Source organism: Lepeophtheirus salmonis, chromosome 8 (genome assembly GCF_016086655.4).
Source record: "Lepeophtheirus salmonis chromosome 8, UVic_Lsal_1.4, whole genome shotgun sequence".
NCBI lineage: Eukaryota > Metazoa > Arthropoda > Copepoda > Siphonostomatoida > Caligidae > Lepeophtheirus > Lepeophtheirus salmonis.
Window position 1 is genome coordinate 17,937,853 of NC_052138.2, and position 23,142 is coordinate 17,960,994.

Genomic DNA, 23,142 nt, shown 5'->3' on the forward strand with positions numbered 1-23,142 from the left:
TATATTTTTTGAAGGGTAGTATTTAATCCATTGTTATTTGTCAATCGTTTATGTAAGATTTTTGTGAGAATAGAAGAAATCTAATTAATGTCAGACTCTATCTTCTAAGTCTATTTCATTTTTTATCTTCTAGGCTATAATGATAGATCCAACCATAATATAATTTTATTAATATTGCACCTAATTTGAACAAAAAAAAAAGACCTATCCACATTGACTCATTGAGTTTCCATGGAGGTTAAATAATATCAACATTTTCAAAATGGCAAAAAATTTCAATAATTTGTTTTCAAAAGTTTAAAATATATTTAAGATTTTGTTAAATAGTAATTACTAATTATAAAACAAATTTTCTCACAGTCATTTCAATTTTTTTTACTAGCTTTAAAGTAATATTACTTTCAAAGTATCTACTTTTTATATGAAAAAAAAGCCATCGTGTCCAAATAAGTAACACAATATAAGTAATGTTACGTAACAATTGTGACTTGGATGTGGCCATAACATTTAATCTAAAATAACTAATTTATACTGATATTAAAAGCCATTAAATTTATATCAACAAGTACAACAAGATGGACTTAAAATGAACTCAAAGGAAAACTCAAGACTCTAACTGGGATCAATAAAAATGGTTAAGGACTTTGAGCAAATACTTGAAATTCGAGTCTTGTCCCAATGTCCAAGTCTTTTAAATCTACTTAACCTTGCCATACAGGATCTTTCTCCCTATTATGGTTAATAACTTTCAAATTAACAATACAAAATAACATTTGAAACTTGATTATGGCCATTATCTTTAATTTATTATTACTATTTTATACTGAACTCAGAAAAAGCCTTTGGCTCAAATCATTAAATAAAATTTAAGAACTTAAAATGAACTCGAAATAAATCTGAGTACTTACTACAACTGAACTCAATAAAAATATTTAAGAAATTTCGACTTTGATCAATGATTTCAAACTCGCCTTGAGATCAGATACCTAATTTTTTTCAAATCTAGCTAACCATACAATTTAGCGTCTTTTTCTCTTTTTGTGGTAAATACATTTCAAAAAATATGAAACTGCTCTCTTCAAACAACCCATAAAAGTCGAAACACTCACGAATTAAATTATTACAAACCAACGATATTAAAACAAGTTGAATACAAAAGAATAAAAAATGACTATCAAAATCAAGGTAATAATCTTAGGAAATCACGAACCACCACAAATATTCCCTAATTTTGGCGGAGAGAGACATGCCATTATCATGTTCAGGTCAAAATATATTTGGGGATCCCTCATATATGTTTTCAAAAAGTATGATTTAAAGAGGGATAAAATGAAAATATTGGATATAATAAGCATAAATATTTATCTAATAACATTATATAATAAAGATTTTGTTAAGGAACAGATGAGAAAAGCTTAGAAATTATAATTATTTTCAGGGACTCAGAAGTGAAGAAAATTAATGGAAGAAGAAGATATTTATAAATATCTATGTTTGCCTATTATATGGGTATATGCACTTAAATTAAAGAATAATTAGTCATGTAAGGCCGTAACAGTATGCGTCATATATGTACATCTGGGAGGGGTAAGAAAACAAATGTATTTACTTCATTCTTGCCATGTCTATATCTGTTTCTATATTTTTTCAAGACTTTCCAAATATGGATTATAAGTATTAATTCAACCCTTTCAGAATGATGTATTTATTTATAACTAAGTAAGTAAAGAAGATTCAAAAACAATCTTAATAATATTTCGTTAATAAACATTTATTAGTGCTGTATTCAGTATTACTCAAACTCGACTTCACTAAAGGAGACATTTTTTTGAAAATTACTTGAACTCGCCGCCAAATTTATTTAAAATATTCGAATGATCAAAATCCTTCAATAAATTAATGTAATCTCAAGTTGTTTCTACATTATTATTGAGCAATTGCTTATCAGCTTTGTTGTCCTATTTTTGGGTGGATGATTTTTTTTGTCTAATTTGCGCCTAGTTTTTTTGCTTTGATAATTTTACAAAAAAAACCATTGCCCTCATTTTTAACTTTCATAATAAGCTGTTGTAGATAAGGGATCTCCAAAAGTGGTCCAAATATGACCCCCAATCTGCTCAATATGACCCATAATTTCGAAAAAAATTATGAAGTGAACTTTCTGCAGGTAAGTTTTAGGGAAGGAAAAATAACACAGTTTTGACTAATGTAAATTACACGAGTTATTAATCATTGATCTGAAGGCTTGAAAGTTTAAAGATCCCTATTGTGCACGATGCTTTTGAGTAGTTATTAATATAATATCTCCTTAAATTTCGTATATTATCTAATTAATAGGTAATAACTGACTGCCTTATGGAGGTAGTCAAATTCACTTAATTGTTGAATTTAGATTTTATCTATTCAATCAAAAAATATATTTCTTAGCTTGATGTCTTTATTTGAGCTCAATTTGACACAATACTCAAAAGCTCGAACTTTATAGTTATGATGTGAATCCAACACTAATATTTATTTATTTGTAATATCCGTTCATCATTTCAAAGTTGTTGTGTTTTTTCGTGGGAGTCTTCTACCTATTTATGTGTCTATGTGTGTTCATTTATTAGATATTCCTTATTTCTTTGGGATTCATTAAGATAAGGATTTCTTGGACTTAATTTTATAGTTGCATTGAATGGATGTATACATTTACAGAAATGGTATGTTAATATGTAAATATACGAGGATGTGGGCGATGTTATGGATCACCGGTCTTTCAATGCCTATAAGGTTATTTTACGACCTCTAGGTTATTTTTGATTTTTTGACCAATGAGAAACGTTAAATACAATATTTTAAAATCTGCAAATATGTATTGTACACAAAATATAGGTTATTTTATCAATTTTTAAAAAAATATATAGATTGACACTCAAAAGTATCTTATAAAATGGCTCAAATAAACTTCATCAAAATATGACTCCTTAAACGGAAGTTGCTTGAATTTGTATCTAACAAATTTTATTTCTCAAATATACTCGTAGAACGATCTCAGAACTTAATTATAAGGGCTGTAGACTCAGACTCGTGGAATCGCGGATTTGATTTGTTTTATTACTAATTGAGACGTTTAAATTTAATGCAAGTTCAAAGTCCTTCTTTCTATTGATAAAAGTTTATTAAGGGCCCGTAAGCTTGGCACTAAAGACTCGTCAAACATTTCATCCTAATTCAAGAAAAATAGCATTGAAAAATGCAATCATCAATGTCGAGAATGAGCCCCAACTCCGAGGAAAAACAGCCTTCATCGTCACATGTGAGTGTCGAACGATTGTTCTCTGTTATGAAATTAATTTTAAGTGACAAAAGGGCTTCAATGAGGGAGGATCTTCTGAATACAATCCTTTTCTTAAGAGCAAACTGGGTTATGTAAATACTTGTTTATTGTTTTTCTTATGCAATTATCCTATATGTAAATATAGGATAATTGCATAAGAAAATGTTTTGTTACTTCCAGTTTTTATGAAAACCAAAACTATATTAATTTAGTTTATATTACTCATGTACTTTGGTATGTGGACCACTTTCCAGAGTATGTTTTTTGATCGTTTTGTCGCAATGTTCATCAAGATGGATAGACAGATTACAATATACATCTATCTATCCAAGTGTGTGACTTGCCGGATTCGGAAATCGTACTTGAAATTCCTTTCAGACTCCGAACTTTATCTTAAACTTCATGTCAGACTCGCACTCACCCTGAAATTTCAGCAAGTCTACAAGTTAGTTATTTGCACCTACATAATATTATATATACTATTTCTTCATAAATTAATATCAAAAACTTGTTTAGATTGATATTCAATACTTATTGATAGTACAGTGAGTCTTAGAGAAAAGTAGTGTCGACTCTTTAAGTCGGAGTTTACGTTTTGATTTTTTTTTTTAAATCTTTATTCATATATACAGATATATACAAAACATAAAATATGAAATTGCTAGGAGGAATTGCATTGAATTAACTCTAATATAGGATTTTCCAAACTCTTGAATAAATATATTTTGCATGCATTTTGTCACACGATGTTGACGTAGAATCAAAGACAGGATCCTCGTGCCATATAATTACAAATTATAATATCGTTGGTGTAGAGATCAATTATATGGAGTTTGTCATCAAATAAAGTACCAAATGTACCATAAATTAGCTTAATTTATATGGATAATTCTTCTATGGCCATAACAAACAATGGAAGAGCAGTCGGACATCATTGACGACAGCTTCTATTTAACATTATCGGATTGCTTTTTTCTCCGTCTATATTAATTGTAGGGTTCCATTAAAAAGTAAAGATCCAACAGGGTTCTAAAAACGCTTGGGAATAAATTTCTTCGTAGTATGGAGAATGTGATCAAGATTTACTGTATCAAATGCCTTACGATAATCAACGGCGATTAGCGCGCCATAATTTTTCGTACTTTTTATAGAATTAATTGCATTTTGGATATTTCGAGAGCCATCTGACGACTTCTTTCTTCCTTTTAAGAAACCTTTCTTATGTGTAACAATCTTCTTATGCAATATTGGCTGAATTTGATCTGCAATTACTCCAGATAAAATTCGATATGTCTCATTTAGCACTATTATTGGCCTACAGTGACCAATGTCAGTTCCATCTCCCTTTTTCGGAATTAATACAATTCTTTCCTCTATGATTGATATAGGAAGTTTCCGTATCTTTTCATAGATTTACCGACACATAGTAAATATGGAACAATCTCATCTTTAAACAGAGACTATAAACTTTTCCTCTTATTTCATCAGGACCAGGAGCTTTGTTCTCCTTAACATTATTTTTAGTGCAGCTGAATATTATTTCAGAAGGAAAAATAGGAGCCGTAGTAAAAACCTTAACATAACAAATTATATTTTTAACTTTTGAGGGTTTTTGTGTTTGGTTGAATTTCATTCTTTTCCTTTGAGCTTCCTCCTTTACTATATCAGAAATTCTTAAACAATTAACAGTATCAAATGTGAAAGTTCGCCAAAATATAATTCAATTTTTTAAAATTTCCTCTATCTTCTCTTGTAAGCCATCAGCTGATTTTTTATTCATTTTGATTAGATGAGCGATAATTATCAGAGAGTCATTCAAAAATAAAAATAAACATTTATACTGTGAGTCAAATTGAGTCTCAATCTTTGGACACAAGTCCAAGTCCTTGAATATTTCCATCGAGTACAGTTCAAATTTCCTCAGATTTCATTTGAAGCCAATGAAAATCTATCTCGAATTGGGTTTTTTCGCTATACAAGATATTTTAAAGTATCTGCTATGTGAGAATTGATTATTTTCAAAGGAAAGTAAAACTCTTCTTCACTATGAGTATCAATATAAAAAATAATTAATTCTTTATAATAAAAAAAGAAAGGAAATATGTAATGAATTACACTTAATTTGTTTTTAAAAGAAACATCTACAAATATTCTGTACGGTTAAATTTCCTCTAATCAAAAAATATTATGTACGGTTTTAACTTATTTCAACATAATCATCATGGATTTCAGGATACTTTTCAGTCCATTTTTTACCAGGTCTCAAGTGAGAAAAAACTTTGTTAAATGTGTGTTTTTTTAAATTTCAGAACAAATAACACTCTTGTGACCTGGAGCATGTTTTTTTTCCCTTTGATATTAGGACACCTGAACATAGTTCGATGGTTTTAGATACATAAAGTGTGCGGCCGTTGTATATCAACAAAATTTGAGTGCATGCAACTGTTGCACAGTATGGCGTTGCTTATTGTTTTGCCGGCTAGCCAGAAATGTTTGGTGTCAGTTTAATAAAAACAGCATAGATCAACAAAGTATTTATTCCACACTCGTGGAGAAGGCAGAGTATCCATGTTGCGATCCACGACGGACGTGACAATTTTGAGATTGCAAAATTTTGCCAAGATTAAAAGATCAAACACCAAAACGGCAGTTGGTTGGCTATGAGTCAATTTGATGTATTTAAAGAGAAGCAGATAAAATTTTATTCAAGAAAACGTTGAGCTGGAAGGCACAGTAGAACGACGTACCAACAGATCCTCCTACTACACAAAATCCGAGTTGATGTCCAAGATCCGGGAGGAGGAACGAAATATGACAAAGGAGACTATCATCAAGACTTTCGAGTCGAGGCTGTTATAGACGCCAATGGTGATTATATTCAATAATAATAATGATAAAATGAGTCAGCTTTAATTTGCCATTGGTTATTGTTAAAATTGGGTGATTAGTTTACGAAAAATCCGTAATGAAAAATGGAATTGGTTGTTAAATAGAGGTTGCACCCTATAAATAAGAGAAATATGGAATTGTTAGTAAATATGTTTTGTTTGTTATTTTTTACCAAAAATGGCATTGTTTCCATTTTGATGTTAAATCATGGACTATTTCGATAAAATTCCGTAGTAGAACTCTTTTTTTTTTAATTTACATTTTTTAAATACATAATTTTTGAGTTAATAAAACATACTTATGCCTAGCTATATTTGGTCAGCAACGATGTGAAAGGACAAACTCACGAAACTTCACTCCCCATGAAGATACTTTAATTTTAATAATGTAAATTGATATACTAAAAATATTTTATGGTTATATTTACGATAGTTGTCATATTCTTTAAAGAAATATCACTGTATAAAAAACCTTTAAAAATATGACTATATATAATACATGAACAAACTTGTGTCTCCTTAGAAATAAAACTATAACTTTTTTTCATTCAATTAAAACAAAAGTTTTTTTCCCTTGCATAATAATAACTATTAAAAACTTTTCAAATCTATGTTATTTATGTGTTGGTATGAATTTATTATATGTATTATTTAGAGAGAGAGAAAATAAATAAACGATTCTACATATTGTGTATATTTACGGCCAAAAGTTTTAGCAAATTTTACTTTCTATTATCCTCATAGGTATAAATTAGAGTATCTCTCCCTTTTTTCCGGGATGGCTCAGGTTTTAACACCTACAAAAAATCCTAAATTCAATTATGTATATTTTAGAGTTCGCGAGTAGACTTTTATAGCCCTCAGGTAGGGTTGTATATTTTACAATTATACAACTCCCGGATTCATCAAAAATTCAATAACTGTTTACAAAGTATTCAAGCAGCAATCACGGGCTCTAAAATACAATCCATTCCCTATTCATGATAAAAAGAAGAAAGTGATAATTTAGAATACAAGGGAATTTATTTGAGTAGGACTATCTTCTTAAAATCTATTATTTCTTGTCAAAGAATAAAAATAAATACATAAATTTCATAATACTTATTATTTACCAACGGAATATCGATATTTCTTGGGATTTTGAAATTTAAAAGAAATCAATGACAGTTTCCCCGGAAAAGGGAAATCCCAGAATAAATTTAGATTTTGAGGTAGGATGACTGTTGAAATGTGTATTTAATATTATATTTCCAACTCGAGTCGATTGCTTCATCTGAAAGGACTACATTAACGATCGATTTGGGTCTATATATTAGAAACCGAAAAAATGGCATTTCAGTAAAAAAAATATATTTATGGAGCGACGTAGCTCAATGGACAACACACTCGGGATAAATTATATGGCACTACCAAAAATATTACTTAACTACATTTAAATTATTGTTTCCGCGATTATTTTTTTCTGAAGACTAGTAAGCTAGTACTTTTCTTAACTGTGGAATATGTCTATGGATGTAAATAGTTTGAATTGTTTAGCTGGGCCGTTTTTTTTTAAATTCGTAATCTTAAAAATGATTTTTTTTCCTAGACAGTTGTTATTATTATGACAATCCTAAGTAGTGAACTTCCTTATTTATTATATTTAAAATTTATGATTGAACGTTCATAAAAATTGGAGATTAACCCGGAAGATGTGTTACGGAGTAACAATTGTAAGTCCTTGTTGGGGATAAACATCGAATTTTTGCCAATGTTCTAGTTTATTTGTTTCTACACCTCTTCCCCTTGTCACAGCTGATTGTAGCTGATCTCCTCCAAAACATTCTTCAAATTCTCAGGGTGTCATATTGATTTTTTTTTTTTTTTTTTTTTTTCTTTTTTTTTTTTTTTAAACATGCCTATTATACACACGATTTTCATAACTAATATGTCTAGCCTATATCCTCAGAGATTAGAGGAACCTCAACCTCATTAGAAACTGTGATTCCAAAGCCTATCCTTTTGAAAGGGAGAGTTGTTGAGCTTTGGATATGCAAAGTTCATAGCAAATAATTGTAAAATTTTGAAGAAAATAAATTGAAATATTAATTTTTTTGGAAAACAATTTCAAAAAATTTACAACTGTTCTCAAAAAATTCGTAAGTTCACGCCCAAGTGATTCCTACAGGAAGAAATATACTTTATGTATATGGACTTCACACAAGATTCCTAGGTTAATTGGAGTAATTGTAATACTATAATGATTACCTATACTTAATCAGTGCAACAATACTAACCAATTGAAGGAACAATTAAAGAAAATCCAAAATCTACAGCTATTTACAAAATATATAATTTTTTGGAAAAAAAATTCAAAAATTAAATATCAAATAAAAAAAAATTGGAATTTTTTTTTCAAAAATCTAGTTATTCACAAAAAAATTTGAAAAATTAAATTAATTTTTGAAAAAATAATTCATATATTAAATTTTTTTTAATAATGTGAAAAATTCCTTTTCTTTTTTTAGGGGGAGGCTACAGCTCACCCCCTGCGAACGCCCTTATATTTACACGTATTCCGTGTACACGGATAATAGATGTATTAACACCCTTAAAGGAGAGCGCAAAAAAAATGATTTTATGTGGTTTAGCAATAAAAATCAATCCTACTCAATACAATATGAAATCAATTCGGGTTATTTCGAATTAGAAAAACGACTCACTAATTTAATCAAGCCCATAAATGTTCGAGTCGACACAACACAAGTATGTATGGAGTAACATACGGGCATAAGATCTGAATTAATCATTTAAGACGTGCAAATATGTACATGACCTATGATTTTAATATTTTTCTACATACCTTAAACTTGATATATGTATCTACATGCAATTTACAGTGCAATTAATTTTGCACAAAAATATTTCTGGAAAAGTAACAATAAAACATTCCATTTCAAATTGATGGAATTCAAAAATAAAATAAAATTGATGCAATTAAATTCAAAAAAAATTACTAACGGAAATTTGAATTGTTGATATTAGGGTTCCACATTATCCGGGAAAATATATATAGTTGGGATACCGGGAACCCCATTTTTTAATGACGGAATTTCTGGAAATTCACATTTATTTTTTATCAGTATCAATAATACTGCACGGATTGTTTTGTTTTTAAAGCTCCTTTTTTGAGCTACGGAACCCGATATAACTCGCAAAAAAAACCATAAATAGTAAGTGATAACTCAGCTAATTTTTGATCGAGCAATGGGTTGTATGATTTTAAATTACACAATCAGGGTTAAAAGTCAACACACATTATTAGAAAAATGTTATGCAGGATTTCCCGGGAATTTCCCATGTGGGTATAACTTCGAGATATCCCGGAAAAACGCAATCCCGAGAGAATACCCTGAGGTGATATATTATATCATTAGATATACAATATTTATTTTGCATTTTGAAATAAAAATTGGCCTAGAAAATTACCGATTTTATAACTTCAATAAGCATACATATATTTCAGAAATATAAATAGGTAATATGTAAAATATTTGCACAAAAAATGCAATAATTGGGCAAAGTATTCAATCAAAAGCACATAAGGTTAGAAAATTTCCTATGGCCTAGCAATCATGTTTAAATAATTTTTGTTCCAATAAAGTGGGAATACAAAAAGATCAATAATGAATTTGTCTGGATGAAACACTTAAACAAATTATATAAAAGAGTAAATAATATCACAAATTTTAATCATATTTTAGACAAATTATATTTTAAGGCTCAAATTTCTTTGAGATAAATTAAACCCTATGTTAACAACGGCTACCTATATATTATTTGGAGAGAGAAAAGGTATTGGGTATCGCTATAGAACATTGACATTCAACATTGATAATAGCATTAGTGCAAGGACAACAATGTAAAATTATATTTTAACATATTTATTATTCATTTTTTTTAATTACACCAAAAATAGGGACTGTTTGATATATAATAATAGACACTAGTGTGTGTTCAATCATAATGTGGCAAGATTTTAAATTTTAAACGCTAAGAGGAAATATAATTTCTGCCAAAAAAAAAAAGAAAATCAAATTACTTTGTGGCATCACTTGTGGTATAAACTTTGCTTGGAGCTTGGATTTTTCATATTTATATTGTTTTTTAGTCATAATAATCGTTTAAAATTCTATTGAGTTTTGGCACTATACTACCACCGTGCATCTGAAGACAAGCCGTGCCAGACGTTAAACATTCCCTACTTAAGAATGAACAAAAAAAAGAATGGAAACCAACTGTTTTTTTCCTTTTCTAATCTTGAAATTATGAAAAAATAAATAAACATAAATGGCCTCGCATTTTATTAAAATCAAAATTCTAAATTCTGATAAATTAATGATGTATTAAACTAAACGCCCATTTTCATACTATGCAGTCAATATTTAGTTTGAATAAAATTTTGACAAAAAGTTTATTTCAACCTACAAAAAAAATATCTCTGATTTTCATAATACTTTTTAACTAATCATTATGAAACTTTTAAATTTATGTTTTCTAAAAACTCTTTATTAATTATTTATTTAAAAAAAATATTACATGAAAAGTAAGATTCTACAGGGTATTCAATCTTGAGGAAGATAAAATAATAATATTTTTAATGCTTGCTCCTTATATATTTACAAACTTAGTGCCTAAATACAAAAGTAATCATGAATAAATACCAAGAAAATTAGAAACTCCTAAATTATTTTTTTTTTACATAATAAATGCGTACAATCAAATGTTTCATAAACATATTTCGATAAATTATGGTCCTTAGACAATCTTTAAAAGCGAAGGAATTGAAAAATTGTTCACTTTTTGTTTTGGAGGAAGAAACCACTTTTCATTTATTTTACAAATGTCCAAAAGTAAGCCACGTGGTAGGCATGGCTGAAGGGCTTAAAAGGCTTTGTTTTCAAACATAGAACTCCAAGACTGATTGCTTGATGATGTCATTCCCTTCCTAACAAAACTTCAACAAAGTTGAACTAATAATTTCAAAAGTTTTATTTATTCTCTACTCCGCACGTTCAAATAAGAACATGATTCCTACATGCCTAGATAAGTTGGTCGGAAAGGAACTTCATCTTTTAGAAAAGTTTGAGGAAAAGGGAACCTTTTTTTATTTATTTTTTGTCTAGAGGTAGACTCAATGACTGTTGTACAGGGTCAGAAGTTTTAGCTAGTTATTATGTATTATCTAAAACTAATCAAGTTCTCATTATATAGTGGTGTTTTAAAAAAATGATGTTCAGTAGTGAGTTTTTAAGCCTTTTTTTTCCCCCGTAATGTTCAAAAATATGTCATTTAAGAACTGTTTAAATAAATTATTGTTGATTGAAAATTAAAAAAATATGAGTTTTATACTCAGTAACCTGGGATAATATGGAATATCCAACCATGTTTAGGATAATTTATAACATTCATTTGATTTATGAGACTTTATTTGCCTCCGATATGGTCTTTCAAAGATAATTCAGAATATTTAATAAAATAAAAAAAGATCATAGGTTTAAAAACACCAATGTAATGCAGACTTAATTACTCTAGACTGCTTGAGTGCTGACGGCCTAAAAATACCAAAAACCAATAATATATCTTGTAACACTTAATAATAATTGCATGTCGTTGTTGCTCAAATTTCCCAGGTTGCAATCAGATCATGATCAATTTGGTATGTGGGTGTTGTGTACTCACTATACACAAAATCCATTAAAAAGTCGTTGTTCATCCACTTTTTCTTTTTTCACTATTAATCAAATTTTATGGGTTGTTTCATATTTTATGGACAGATGTAACAACCTTAAACAAGTTGTAAATGAATGATTGTGCTTAGAATTTATGTATATCTAGACGTCATAGGTATTTGCAGCAATAAAACATGTTTTATTAAAAGTAGTTAAAAATTTATGTAGTTAGTGCAATCATTTTAGTAATTCAATTCATATTATAAATACTATAACACTACAATCTATTATGCAGCCATTTTGACATTTTTTAATAAATATATTATTATATTTGATCCAAATATATTAATTGTATGTATTATTATTTATTGTTAGTCTTCTCAAAGGAAGGGATCAAGTTGCAGGAAGGGAGATTCTTTGTTTTAAGACACAGTTAGTTGTAGCTGATTTGACTCAGACACGCCAAAATTGAACACAACATATGTCTGCTATTGTTTAAATCAATTGCTGGATAATAGTGTTGTGTCAGTTCTTATTTATTCGGTCGAGTACAGTCTTAGAACCAGTCCTTAAGACGTCAGTCCTTAAGACCGTCAGTGCTTTGGACTGTCAGTACTAGAACTGATTAAAAAAAGAGGAAATAAAGTTGACCTAGGGACCGAACTTTATAAGTTTTAGAACGATATACAAGACTGAACTGGAGAGGACTGTAGTTTTCAGCCCTAAATAAGTACTCACACAACACTACTACATAATACGAGTCATTAATTTTTCCACAAACTGCATTTGAATGTTGTCCATCCCATGTTGCAATCGTACCAGTTGTCAGGGACGATTGTAACAGTTGAAAAAAAATTATATTTGAGTTAGAAATTAAGAAAATTAGATTAAATAACATTTTTGAAGTATAAAATAACTAGAATTTTTTAAGGTGGTGTATAAATAACTTTCACTTTATTAATTACTATTTATAGTACCCGGCATTGCCCAGAATTATTAATCGTCGACAAACGAACAAGGTTTGTCTCAAAAATAAAAAAGAAGATAACTAGACTAGATGTTACTCGCCGGTTTTGATGAGGACACCCAGACTTAATTACTTAATTACTCAAAACTTAAAAGGCCTTTCCTCAAGAATGAAAGAATAAAAATGATATTTTGAGGGGAAAAAATATGACGTTATGACTCATAAACCAGGAAGTAATTTAGTCTCTAAGCACTGCCTGGCTGAGCCGTAGCTACACAGGCTTGGTTTTATACACAAAACGTCTTTGAAATTTGATAAATTATCTACATTAGTACTTCTGAGATAAAAATATGTATATGATATACATCAGGAAACACGCTATACAGTGCACCCTGTATACACACTCAGTGCTACATGCAATAATACGCTTTTGATATTTTATTAATATGACTTCATAAGATCTTAGAACTAATACGCAGGACTGAACTAGACCGGACCAACACTGAACTGGATAGGATCGACGTCTTCATTCGTAAATAAGTACGGACACAAAATTATTAATAGGTTATATAAATCAGATGTTTTTTCACAAATCATATATTTGAAGAACACAAGAAAAATGTTGCAACATTAAAAAACAAAATTTGAGTTAGAAATGAAGAAAGTTAGTCTAAATTATATTTTTTAAGGAATAACTAATAAAACTATTCAAGGTGTTGAATTATTTTTACATTTAATACTTATACTAGAACACATAAATTAATTTGTATATTATGTATAAAGTCATGTACTTTAAAGATACAAGTACATGCATCTTGATTCATATTTAATAAGATAAATTATACTACTACTATACTAGTTAAATGATGCAAAGTGCGAGGTACTTTTTTGAGTAAGGACATTTTGCCTTAGACAATTTCACCTTACAACAATTTTGTCTCAAGAATATGTTACCTTAGTATATAAATAAATGAGGTTTATAAATCGTTATTTTTTTATTTTGGGATGAAATTGATGTTCCATTTTTTTTTTTTGGGTTGTTGTTTTATTTTGGAAAAATGATTGAATTGTGGCCCGAAAATTCAAAGCATACATTCTATTGAAATTGTACTATGTAATGAGTCCGAACCAGGTAAATAGGTAATAAAATTAGAACAATAAAAAAAAGAAAATAATCAAACACGACAAAGATTCGAATGGAATGGACACCTGGATTGACGAACAAGTATAATATGATGCTAAAGCATAATTTCATAACTATTGCAACAGGAAAAAAAAAACATTTAATGCGTTATAGTTAAAGAAATACATTCTTCGATTTAAAAAAATTAAAAGCAATATCAATTTTAAACAAAAATAAACAATAAAAACGCATAAATCTCTTTTATTTAAATATTAAAGCCAAAAATGCATCCAAGAAAAATGATTTTACGGCGAAATGATTTAAGACAAATGTCCTTAACGAAAATATTTTAGAGCAAAATTACCGAGCACTGTGTTGCAACAGTCTCCAGTCTCACTTATATCAATACCTATATTTGATACGTATTTTGTTTTCTTTTTTAAAGGCAATAATTATTATTTGAATTTGCGCAGAACTGTTACTTTCTATTGTTATTTTTTAATTTAAAACTACCTTTCCTTTTGATTTCAAAATTCACCAATTAATGAGTAGATAAGTTCAACATTCCCTAATTTCTTAATCATTAAAAACAAGTAAAACTTTTTTAAAAGAGTTTGAATATTAACTATCTTTTAAGTTATGATTATTTCTTCATCCTTGTCAGTAAATATGTCAGTTGTTTGATTTTTTGATGATGACTCATGTAGAAACATATCCTGAACAAGTCAAGATTTGATGAAGAATTATTAAAGAACTTTGAAAATGTTTAATTATAAGTAGCACATTTGGTTAAAACAATCCTTTCTGTTTGTTCTTTAGTAAGGATTTAGAAATAGGCAGGTAAATTGTAATTCTGGGACAGAGCGTTTCCATTGACGGCATAAATTGAATCATAATTGAAGGCAACGCCATCTTGTAAGCTCATAGTTGATATTTTTGCATCATAAAATAGACAAATTTCCAATAAGTATTTGTAAAACTGTATAAAATAGCTTAAAGAATAAAAAAGACTTAAAATAGAATACTTTTTGACACCAATGATAAGCCGTGATATTGTAATTAAATCAAAGTAATATGTACTAAAAATCCATTAAAATATATTATTCTTTCCATTATAATAGTTAATTTATAGACATAAGAATTTATAACGATGTAATAACCTATTTTTTATACATATTATTAGGGTCTGATATATAATAAAACTAGGGATTAGGGCGATAGATTTTGTTAGACCATAAGGTTCCAGACCTTACATACTTTTTAATCACATTTTGAGATCCAAATACGCAGGTTTAATCTTAATACGAAAAAAAAAAGTTTTTATTCAAATAAAATTTTGTTGTTTTGGCCCCAAAAATGGCCACTTCAATAATGATCACGTCACATGAAAATCCTATATTCTATTATTGATATTAAAATATTTTTATTGTGATAAAAATAAAAAATGCAAATTTATTAATCACAAAAAAAGGCAATGATTGTTATTTGATCGAAAAATGATAATGGTTTCCATACAGGATAAAACCATAATATATATATATATACTTAAGTAACTGTTAAAATGGTTGTTTTATCAAAATGAGGATGACTTAAATACACTATGAAAGAAATGCATTTATTCTACTTTGTTTTTTACCTATATTAAACCATTGATGAAACAAGTATTATATGTATATTTTATTTTTTACATTTCTGTATCAAATGGTTTTTGTATTTGATAGGCATGTTTTTATAAAATATGTTAGATTACCTTAAACGATTTAAGTTTCAAATAAATCGATTTCAAGGGTATGTTAGATGCAAAAAAATGGTTCTCATAAATCCATTGGTTGTAATCACAGATTATATATTATTTTGTTTTCTTTTTTACACTCACTAAATAGCATTAATGACATTTTCAACTCCCCCCTAAAAAACAATTTTTGGGGTTGCTTAAGATGTACAATTTATCATTTTTTTTTTTAAATAATAGATGGGGAAAAAAATTGTATATGGTATGGTACAAAAAACATCCTCCAACTTAATAAGACGAATACTTAAGTTATTTTTTGTAGACTTTCAAAGTACACTAAAAAATATTGATAAAAAGTCTGTTAAATTTTGTTAGATATTAACTGGCTATATTTAGAGGTAGGAATCAATCAGGCGTAAAGTTTGATATAGATCGAACTCTCCCAAAATTACAATAGCATAAATAGTTCAAGACTACCTTTTAATCAACTCGCAGCTTCGGCTGTCAAAGGGAAAGGAAAAATTTGAAGAAACATAAAGAAGCTAGTCTTCTGTCTTTTACTAGTTGCCAACTGTTAATGATTATTTAAACAATAGTTATTAGTTATTACATACATCGAATGGATAAATTTATCAAAATAAATATCAATGACATAGTATGAAATGACAAGAATTCTAAACTAAGGACCTTGATTTATATAAATTAATATAAAAATCAAATCCTTTGTTATATCTTTTTTAGTTCGTAATAAGTAGAGTCAGCTGATTTAAATTATACAATACTCAACTTATGAAAATAATTAAAAACATCTGAAAGGAAAATACACTACATCTGTGTTTATTTAAAAAGTAAGCCATGATTATCCATTATGTTTAGTAAAAATAAAGTCTGCTGTGTGATAATGGCAAGGAACTAAGTGATACAACTTATAAAGAGAGCGTGAATATAGAGAAAATGTGATTAAAAGACCTGAAATTGAATAATTAAGGTTTAATTATAATATATTGTTAGGATATAATTATAATTATACCAAAGATATTTTCATTACCAAAGAAATTCTACTTCTGCTCGTATCTAAATAATATCATCTATATATAGTTCATAGTTGATATTATAACATTGCAGCTGTTGTTTCTCACTTTCGTCATTTTATATTGTTTTCCTCTGGTATGAATAAATACAAACAGCTATTTCGTTTTGCAGCTGTCTATCTAGGTATTATATATAATATATAGAGCGAAAAAGTATTTCTTTAGAACATTGGTCATCGCATAATTTCATGTCAGCTGTTGCTGGGCGATTTGACGCTATTTCTTATTTTATTCTTTCTTTCATAATTTTGTAAGAATTTTAAGTTTATTGTATGTATGTTATGTACAAGTTGCAATGTCTAAACATGTGAGAATTTCTTTGTCTTAAAATGGATTATTTAATTAAAATATTGATTATTCTAATTACAACTATTGATTGATATTTTCATTTTATTTTGAACTTTTAAAATTAAAGGGTTATTATTTATTTATGAGTAATATAACTGTGAGCATTTGAGCTTTATAAAATGCAAGAAAGTACTTATACTTTATTAATCTCTATAAAATAGCCAAAAATTACACCATTAATATATTGATCATCCATAGAATATTCAATTATTGCATTATCCATAGAATATTCAATTATTGCATTATCCATATATTATTCTTCATTTAAATTATTTATCCGATTTTTTAGTTGTAACTTGTACAATGAGTTTATACTAGTTGCGATGAACACAACATGTATATATACAGTCAAATCCGGATATAAGAAATTCGGATAAAGTAAAAATACACTTATTGTCAACGTTGTCTTCGATAACCATTTTTTTAATTCATAAAATAATTTTCATAGATGAGGCATGATGGTAAAAATCCGCATAAAGTAAACCTTTTTTCCCCCTTTTTTAGTATCAACTTCATAGGAATTCATGAAAATGAAGAATTCGCCAGAGGTTTTTTCCTAGGTACAAATCGTAGGCTGGCACTAACAATTTTGTTCCGTATGTTTTTGAATCAATACGAATATGTATCGTGAGTCTCTCCTTAAAATCACTTTGACTATCAAAACAGGATCTAATAAAACAATGGTGTCCTCGAAATAGGAAGTTTTAAAATTAATTATTTACAAACATATACAAAAATTGTGGTTTTTTATATGCTTCGGATATAAGAAAAATCAGGATATAACATAGTTAACTTTTCATCAGAAAAATAAAAGTTTCCTATATCTGGATAAGACTGTAATTATAAACAGTCTCCCCCTCCCCTTCCACTTAATTGGTCTTAATTTTTCCAATAATTTTTTAAATAACGTCAAATAATGCCATTTTATATTTTTAAAAGGATCTTTTTTTTTAGTTAAGGCAGAACACCTTATGGCTTAATTTAAACATTTGTTCAATATTTTATCTAATGACAGGTTTTTTTTTTAGAAAACATGCTACTAAAATGTTTTTCAATGTTACCTATGACGTCATTTATACTATAATGGTATGTTATTCAAGTTTACATTGTGGGGTGTGTGCGTAATTGTCGTAACTCAAAAAACTCGGATTGGAGTTATGACAATATTTCATAATTTCCCAAGTAACAGAGGACATAATAATCATACAATAATTGCGTTCTAAAGCAATTTATAAGAAGGGATGTAGTTAAATTCCAAAAAAATAGTACTATGAATATACTATGACGTACCCATCATATAAATTTTATCTAGAATTATTTGATTAATACTTTAAATAACTCGAGAATTTAGTAAAACTTATCAATAGACAACATAATAATTATAAATATGTTCCTCTTTTAACGATAATGAAGATACGTACTAAGCCTAACTCGCTAATCCTCTTCCAAATTCCCTTTTTCAATTATTATTCAATATACGTTTTCCCTTTATCCGTTAGTACAATAATTGGTTTGGTTTGTTTTTTTGGTACATTTTCAAATCGACAGCCCATACCTTAAGAACAACTTTGAGACAAGGGAAATCGATCTTGCTTTATGAAAAAAATCAACTTATTACCAAAAAAAAAACGTACGTAACTTAGAATTATGAACAACTTATTAATATTATATTATAGTAGATATTTTGAAATGTTTCATGGAGGTGAAAAAAGCTTTTAACTTTGTACAATAAAAAAAGTGATTTTATTTATAAAAGATATTCAATTTACGGACAATCCAAGGGATTTCTCTGGATTCACATGTTCATCATCATCCTTCACGATTCGTATGAATAGTTTTCCATTTTATATACAGACTTAAATAATCCCGGATTAGTAGTAAACTTCAACCTGTATTATCAAACTGGTTTTTGATATGTATTTATATATACCTAAGTTAGATATATATATATATATGTAAATATGTATGTTATATGTAGAATTGGTTTTTCATTTGACAAATCCCCACATCATATTCCTTGAGTATTACACAATACCTTTTTTGTATGTGTGTATATATGTAACATGTAAGAGACATATTTCAAGCCAATCAAATAAAAAGTAATGATGGAATACCCTATAAAAAATATGATAATTATAAAGGGATGTTATATACCGGTAATTGCATAAATACGCGGACTATTTGACTATATAATGAATTGCAAGATTTGTGCAATGTTCTAATGACATATCTGATATATTTTATTTGGTTTAATGAACCATCGACATTTTTATGAAATATTTCAAGTACCGACAATCCTAATGACTGATAGGACCGATCCTAAGAATGGACTGGACCGAATAAATAAGGACCGGCACAACACTAGCTGGGACTGCCGTGACCTACTTTGTAGTTCTTTAAAAAAAAAGAAGACTTGATTCCTTGTCATTGAGGTGTTACTTCCTCATGAATTAATAGTATTCATTTGTATGTAAGGACCGATCTTCGACTGGATTGAAGAAATTAGGTTCGACAAAACACTATGTGTGAACTCTGAGAAGAAAAGAAAAAATTACAAATTTAAAGAGGAGAAAGATAAAGTAACGTCATCTGTGGTATCTCAAAAGTGACATCTTGTTGAGGTGGGGGGGGGTCATGTAGCCAATTTTGTTTTTTCACTTTGACGCCACCTAACTTGTACGAGTAGAATGTGAAATTATTGTTACACCAAGTTGATCGTAATTTATATGCGTGTTCTAGTAGAGGGGGGGGGGATTATTTTATTTTTTCCCAGCGTGTCTAACTGCTTATTGTTGCACATAGGAAACATACCAACAAACCCGCTATTTAATATAATATTCGACGAAAATTTGTCAAATTACAACTTTTTAACAACTGCAATAAACCTGTTAATAAGTGTAATTAAATATTAGTATATTGAAGCATCAAAAAACCCACTAAGTATAAAACAAAAAATCATTTTCTCTTGCTTATATTACCTTAAAGAACATTTTTCACTTGATCAACTTATTTTTAAGCCAAATTAATAAATAAAGCATTTAAGAGTTAAAAACGAAGATATATAAATTTTGGCTGTATACGCGTATAATTAATTACATATATAATGAAATATCAGAATTTGTTCTTTTATTAAAGAAAAAAACAATAGTGCTGATTGAGAGAAAAGTATTTATGAATGTGTATCGAAACAAAAACAATAAGTGCCGAACAATTGTTCGTCATCTACCGTCCCACACTTGAAAAATAACTCATTTATAGTTAAAAATAATTTTAAAAATTTCTTACCTATAAGAACGAAGTTGTCGACCCGATAACGCATTGCAGTACGGATACCTAAGTATCCAAATGACAATTGAGTGCCATGGTTAAGAATAGTGACAAGGAGTGTCGTTATGACTATAACATAACCCCATCCTCCTTCCGGATAATAATGCTGAAAAATACTGGCAATCCTTTTCCTGCGAAATGTTTTTGCACTCACAACACTAGACTGTGGAGGCTCCACAACAACCAGTTCCTCCTCTCTTGGTATAGACTCGTGAAGCTCATCTCCTTGACGAGAGTGTCCGACTCCAGAGTCTGCCATAGAGGAGGATAGTGGATCGATAAGAACTGCATTGATTTCTAGTGGTGGCCAGGATTTGCGCCTTGAGCGACGTGTAGTGAAGGAATCACCTTCTACAGGGGTTGGACGATCTTCAATCATCCTCATTTTTTGTTCAAGTAGAGGCCTTGAGAATCAATGGTCATTCAAAACTCCTATTTAGAACTGTTTTAATGACATCAAAATAATTATCACTGTTATAGTTGTTTGTGTTAAAAATTCAATTTTTGAAAAATCATCAAATGATCTTCAAATAACAAAAGTAAAAAAATACTATAGTATTGAAATGACGTGTTTCTAATTCTTTTATCCTGAGAAATAAGAAAATGACCTTTAAAATATTAATTTTTCTTTGGTGCTCTTTTTTATTATGAAGTGGCAAATTATCATTGTGAGGAATGTATTATACTTTCAAAGGAAAAGGCCCATTATTCCAAAAGATAAAGAAAGAAATTATCAAGATATATTTTGAATCTAAAAATGTACCTACAAACTAAATTTTATATTTTTTTCTTATATTTAGATCTTTGCTTGCAAAAAATAATATTAAATCATGTACATAAATGCTGTAAAAAATATTTTTCCATTAAAAAAATCTACAAAGCCACAAAAGCTGTGGATTTGATTTCATTGAAAATTAAGAAGAATTATCCTTTTCAATCCACTTTTTGTTCTGCCTCCAAGCGACAGACAATCACACCACCTTGGGTATAACATATATTTATTTGTCAAATCTTAAACAAATTGTTTTTCTGTGATTTTTCAATTTTCTACGTTTATTACCCCTTGTTAGTATTCTAGGTATTAATTGCTTGAACTTGAATCAGCTAAATTATTTAACATTCTACAAAGAAAATTTCATCAAAAATTAGTTTGCTATTCTTTTTTTTATGTTCCTTTAATGGGTCGGATGGAGTTGCACTTATTAAGTAATAGTAAATATTATAGTATGACATTTACTCCATCTGACCTAGGAATGGTCTTTGAAGTCCATATGCATTATGTATATTTCCTTCTCTAGGAACGACCCAGACACTAACCTACGCACATTGAGTTCATGAGAGTTCAATTTCTCCATAACGCGTTTTTATTCTACATTATGTGAAGTATATTGGAACTGTATGTACAGTGGAGGGAAAAACTATTTGATCCCTTGACGATTTTTAAGTTTTTCACCTGATAATGATTTTCTAAGGAAGTTATTTCTGGAGACTGGCTAGGCCACTTCATGGCCTTAATGTGATTCTTCTTGATCCACTACTTTGTTGCCATGACTGTATATTTTGGGGCATTTTTGTACAAGAAGATCCTTTACACGACCCATTTTCCAGTACACTTCCCTGAAGCAATGAGGTCGTCGTCCAAGTTTTCCAGGGTAAACAGTCCCGTCCGTTCTCCCTTAGCAGAGAAACACCAAAGAACAATCTTTAATTTTATCACATGTCTCTAAATGTATAAATGTTTGAGCAATTACAACAACAACAAAATGTGGGCTATCTTCTCTACTCTGATGTCAGTGTCGATTGTACCTCTCTTCCAAATTTGGATTCGCTCTCATATGCCATCATGACAGCGTGGTACTCCATAGATATGGCATTCATCATCAATAGTTGTCAATCTGTTCGCTGGAGTGTTGAGGCTCTTATTGATTGTGAAGTAGGACATTTATAATACCAAATATAGAAATTAAACATATCACAATTATTTTTGAGTTGTCTTCTTTTTTTTCCATTAAAAACCAACGTTTTTTCTAATTTATTCATGCTACTGAAAGTGTTGGGTCGACAGTCTTTATTGTTTCCATTCCATGCTTGAGAGTAGAAATGATGTTCTGGGGATCTTCAAATACTTTTTTGATTGTTCATAAAATTACAAAGCGGTTTTTTTTTCATTGTGAGTGAGCAAACTCACAAAATCGTCTAGGGATAAATTACTTATTTTCTGCAATCTATATTGAATAAGACTTTGTTGACTAGTGTAATACATGTAAATTGAATGTTGAAAATGCTATCAAATTGAATAAACAATGAATGAGTATTTGCATGCAAACAATGAATTCAAATCTTGCTGACTGCAGTAAAAACAAAGAAGCGATCTTTTAAATTAATGAAAGTACATATATGAATCTAATAATATATGTGTATGTACATATACACATATTTTAGCATGACATTTATTAATGTTATTTGGCAGACTTCATAACCTAAATTTAATACAAAAAAATTATTTTACTATGATATATATTTATATCCTTTTCTTTAGTCCTTTTATAGTTTTTGAATTAAAACAAGAGAGAGAGAGAGAGAGAGATGATAAACACTAATTAAAGGGATGAATTTTAATATTATTGAGTTTGTAG

The 23,142-nt window shown here is 28.8% G+C and overlaps 1 protein-coding gene across 10 annotated transcripts in view; it reads right to left on the reverse strand.

Annotated features, from left to right (window-relative positions):
- Window positions 1-23,142, reverse strand: part of LOC121123099 (uncharacterized) — a 325,625-nt gene that overhangs the window by 269,937 nt on the left and 32,546 nt on the right. For 6 of the 10 annotated variants that reach the window (XM_071890708.1, XM_071890707.1, XM_071890706.1 and 3 more), the window contains one exon: window positions 20,465-20,948. In XM_071890708.1, the coding sequence (XP_071746809.1) occupies window positions 20,465-20,891 (427 nt within the window). In that variant the 5' untranslated portion in view covers window positions 20,892-20,948. Of the gene's footprint in view, window positions 1-7,385; window positions 7,513-20,464; window positions 20,949-23,142 lie in introns of those variants that run through there. The other 4 variants (XM_071890710.1, XM_071890709.1, XM_071890713.1 and 1 more) reach the window with 2 other exon arrangements.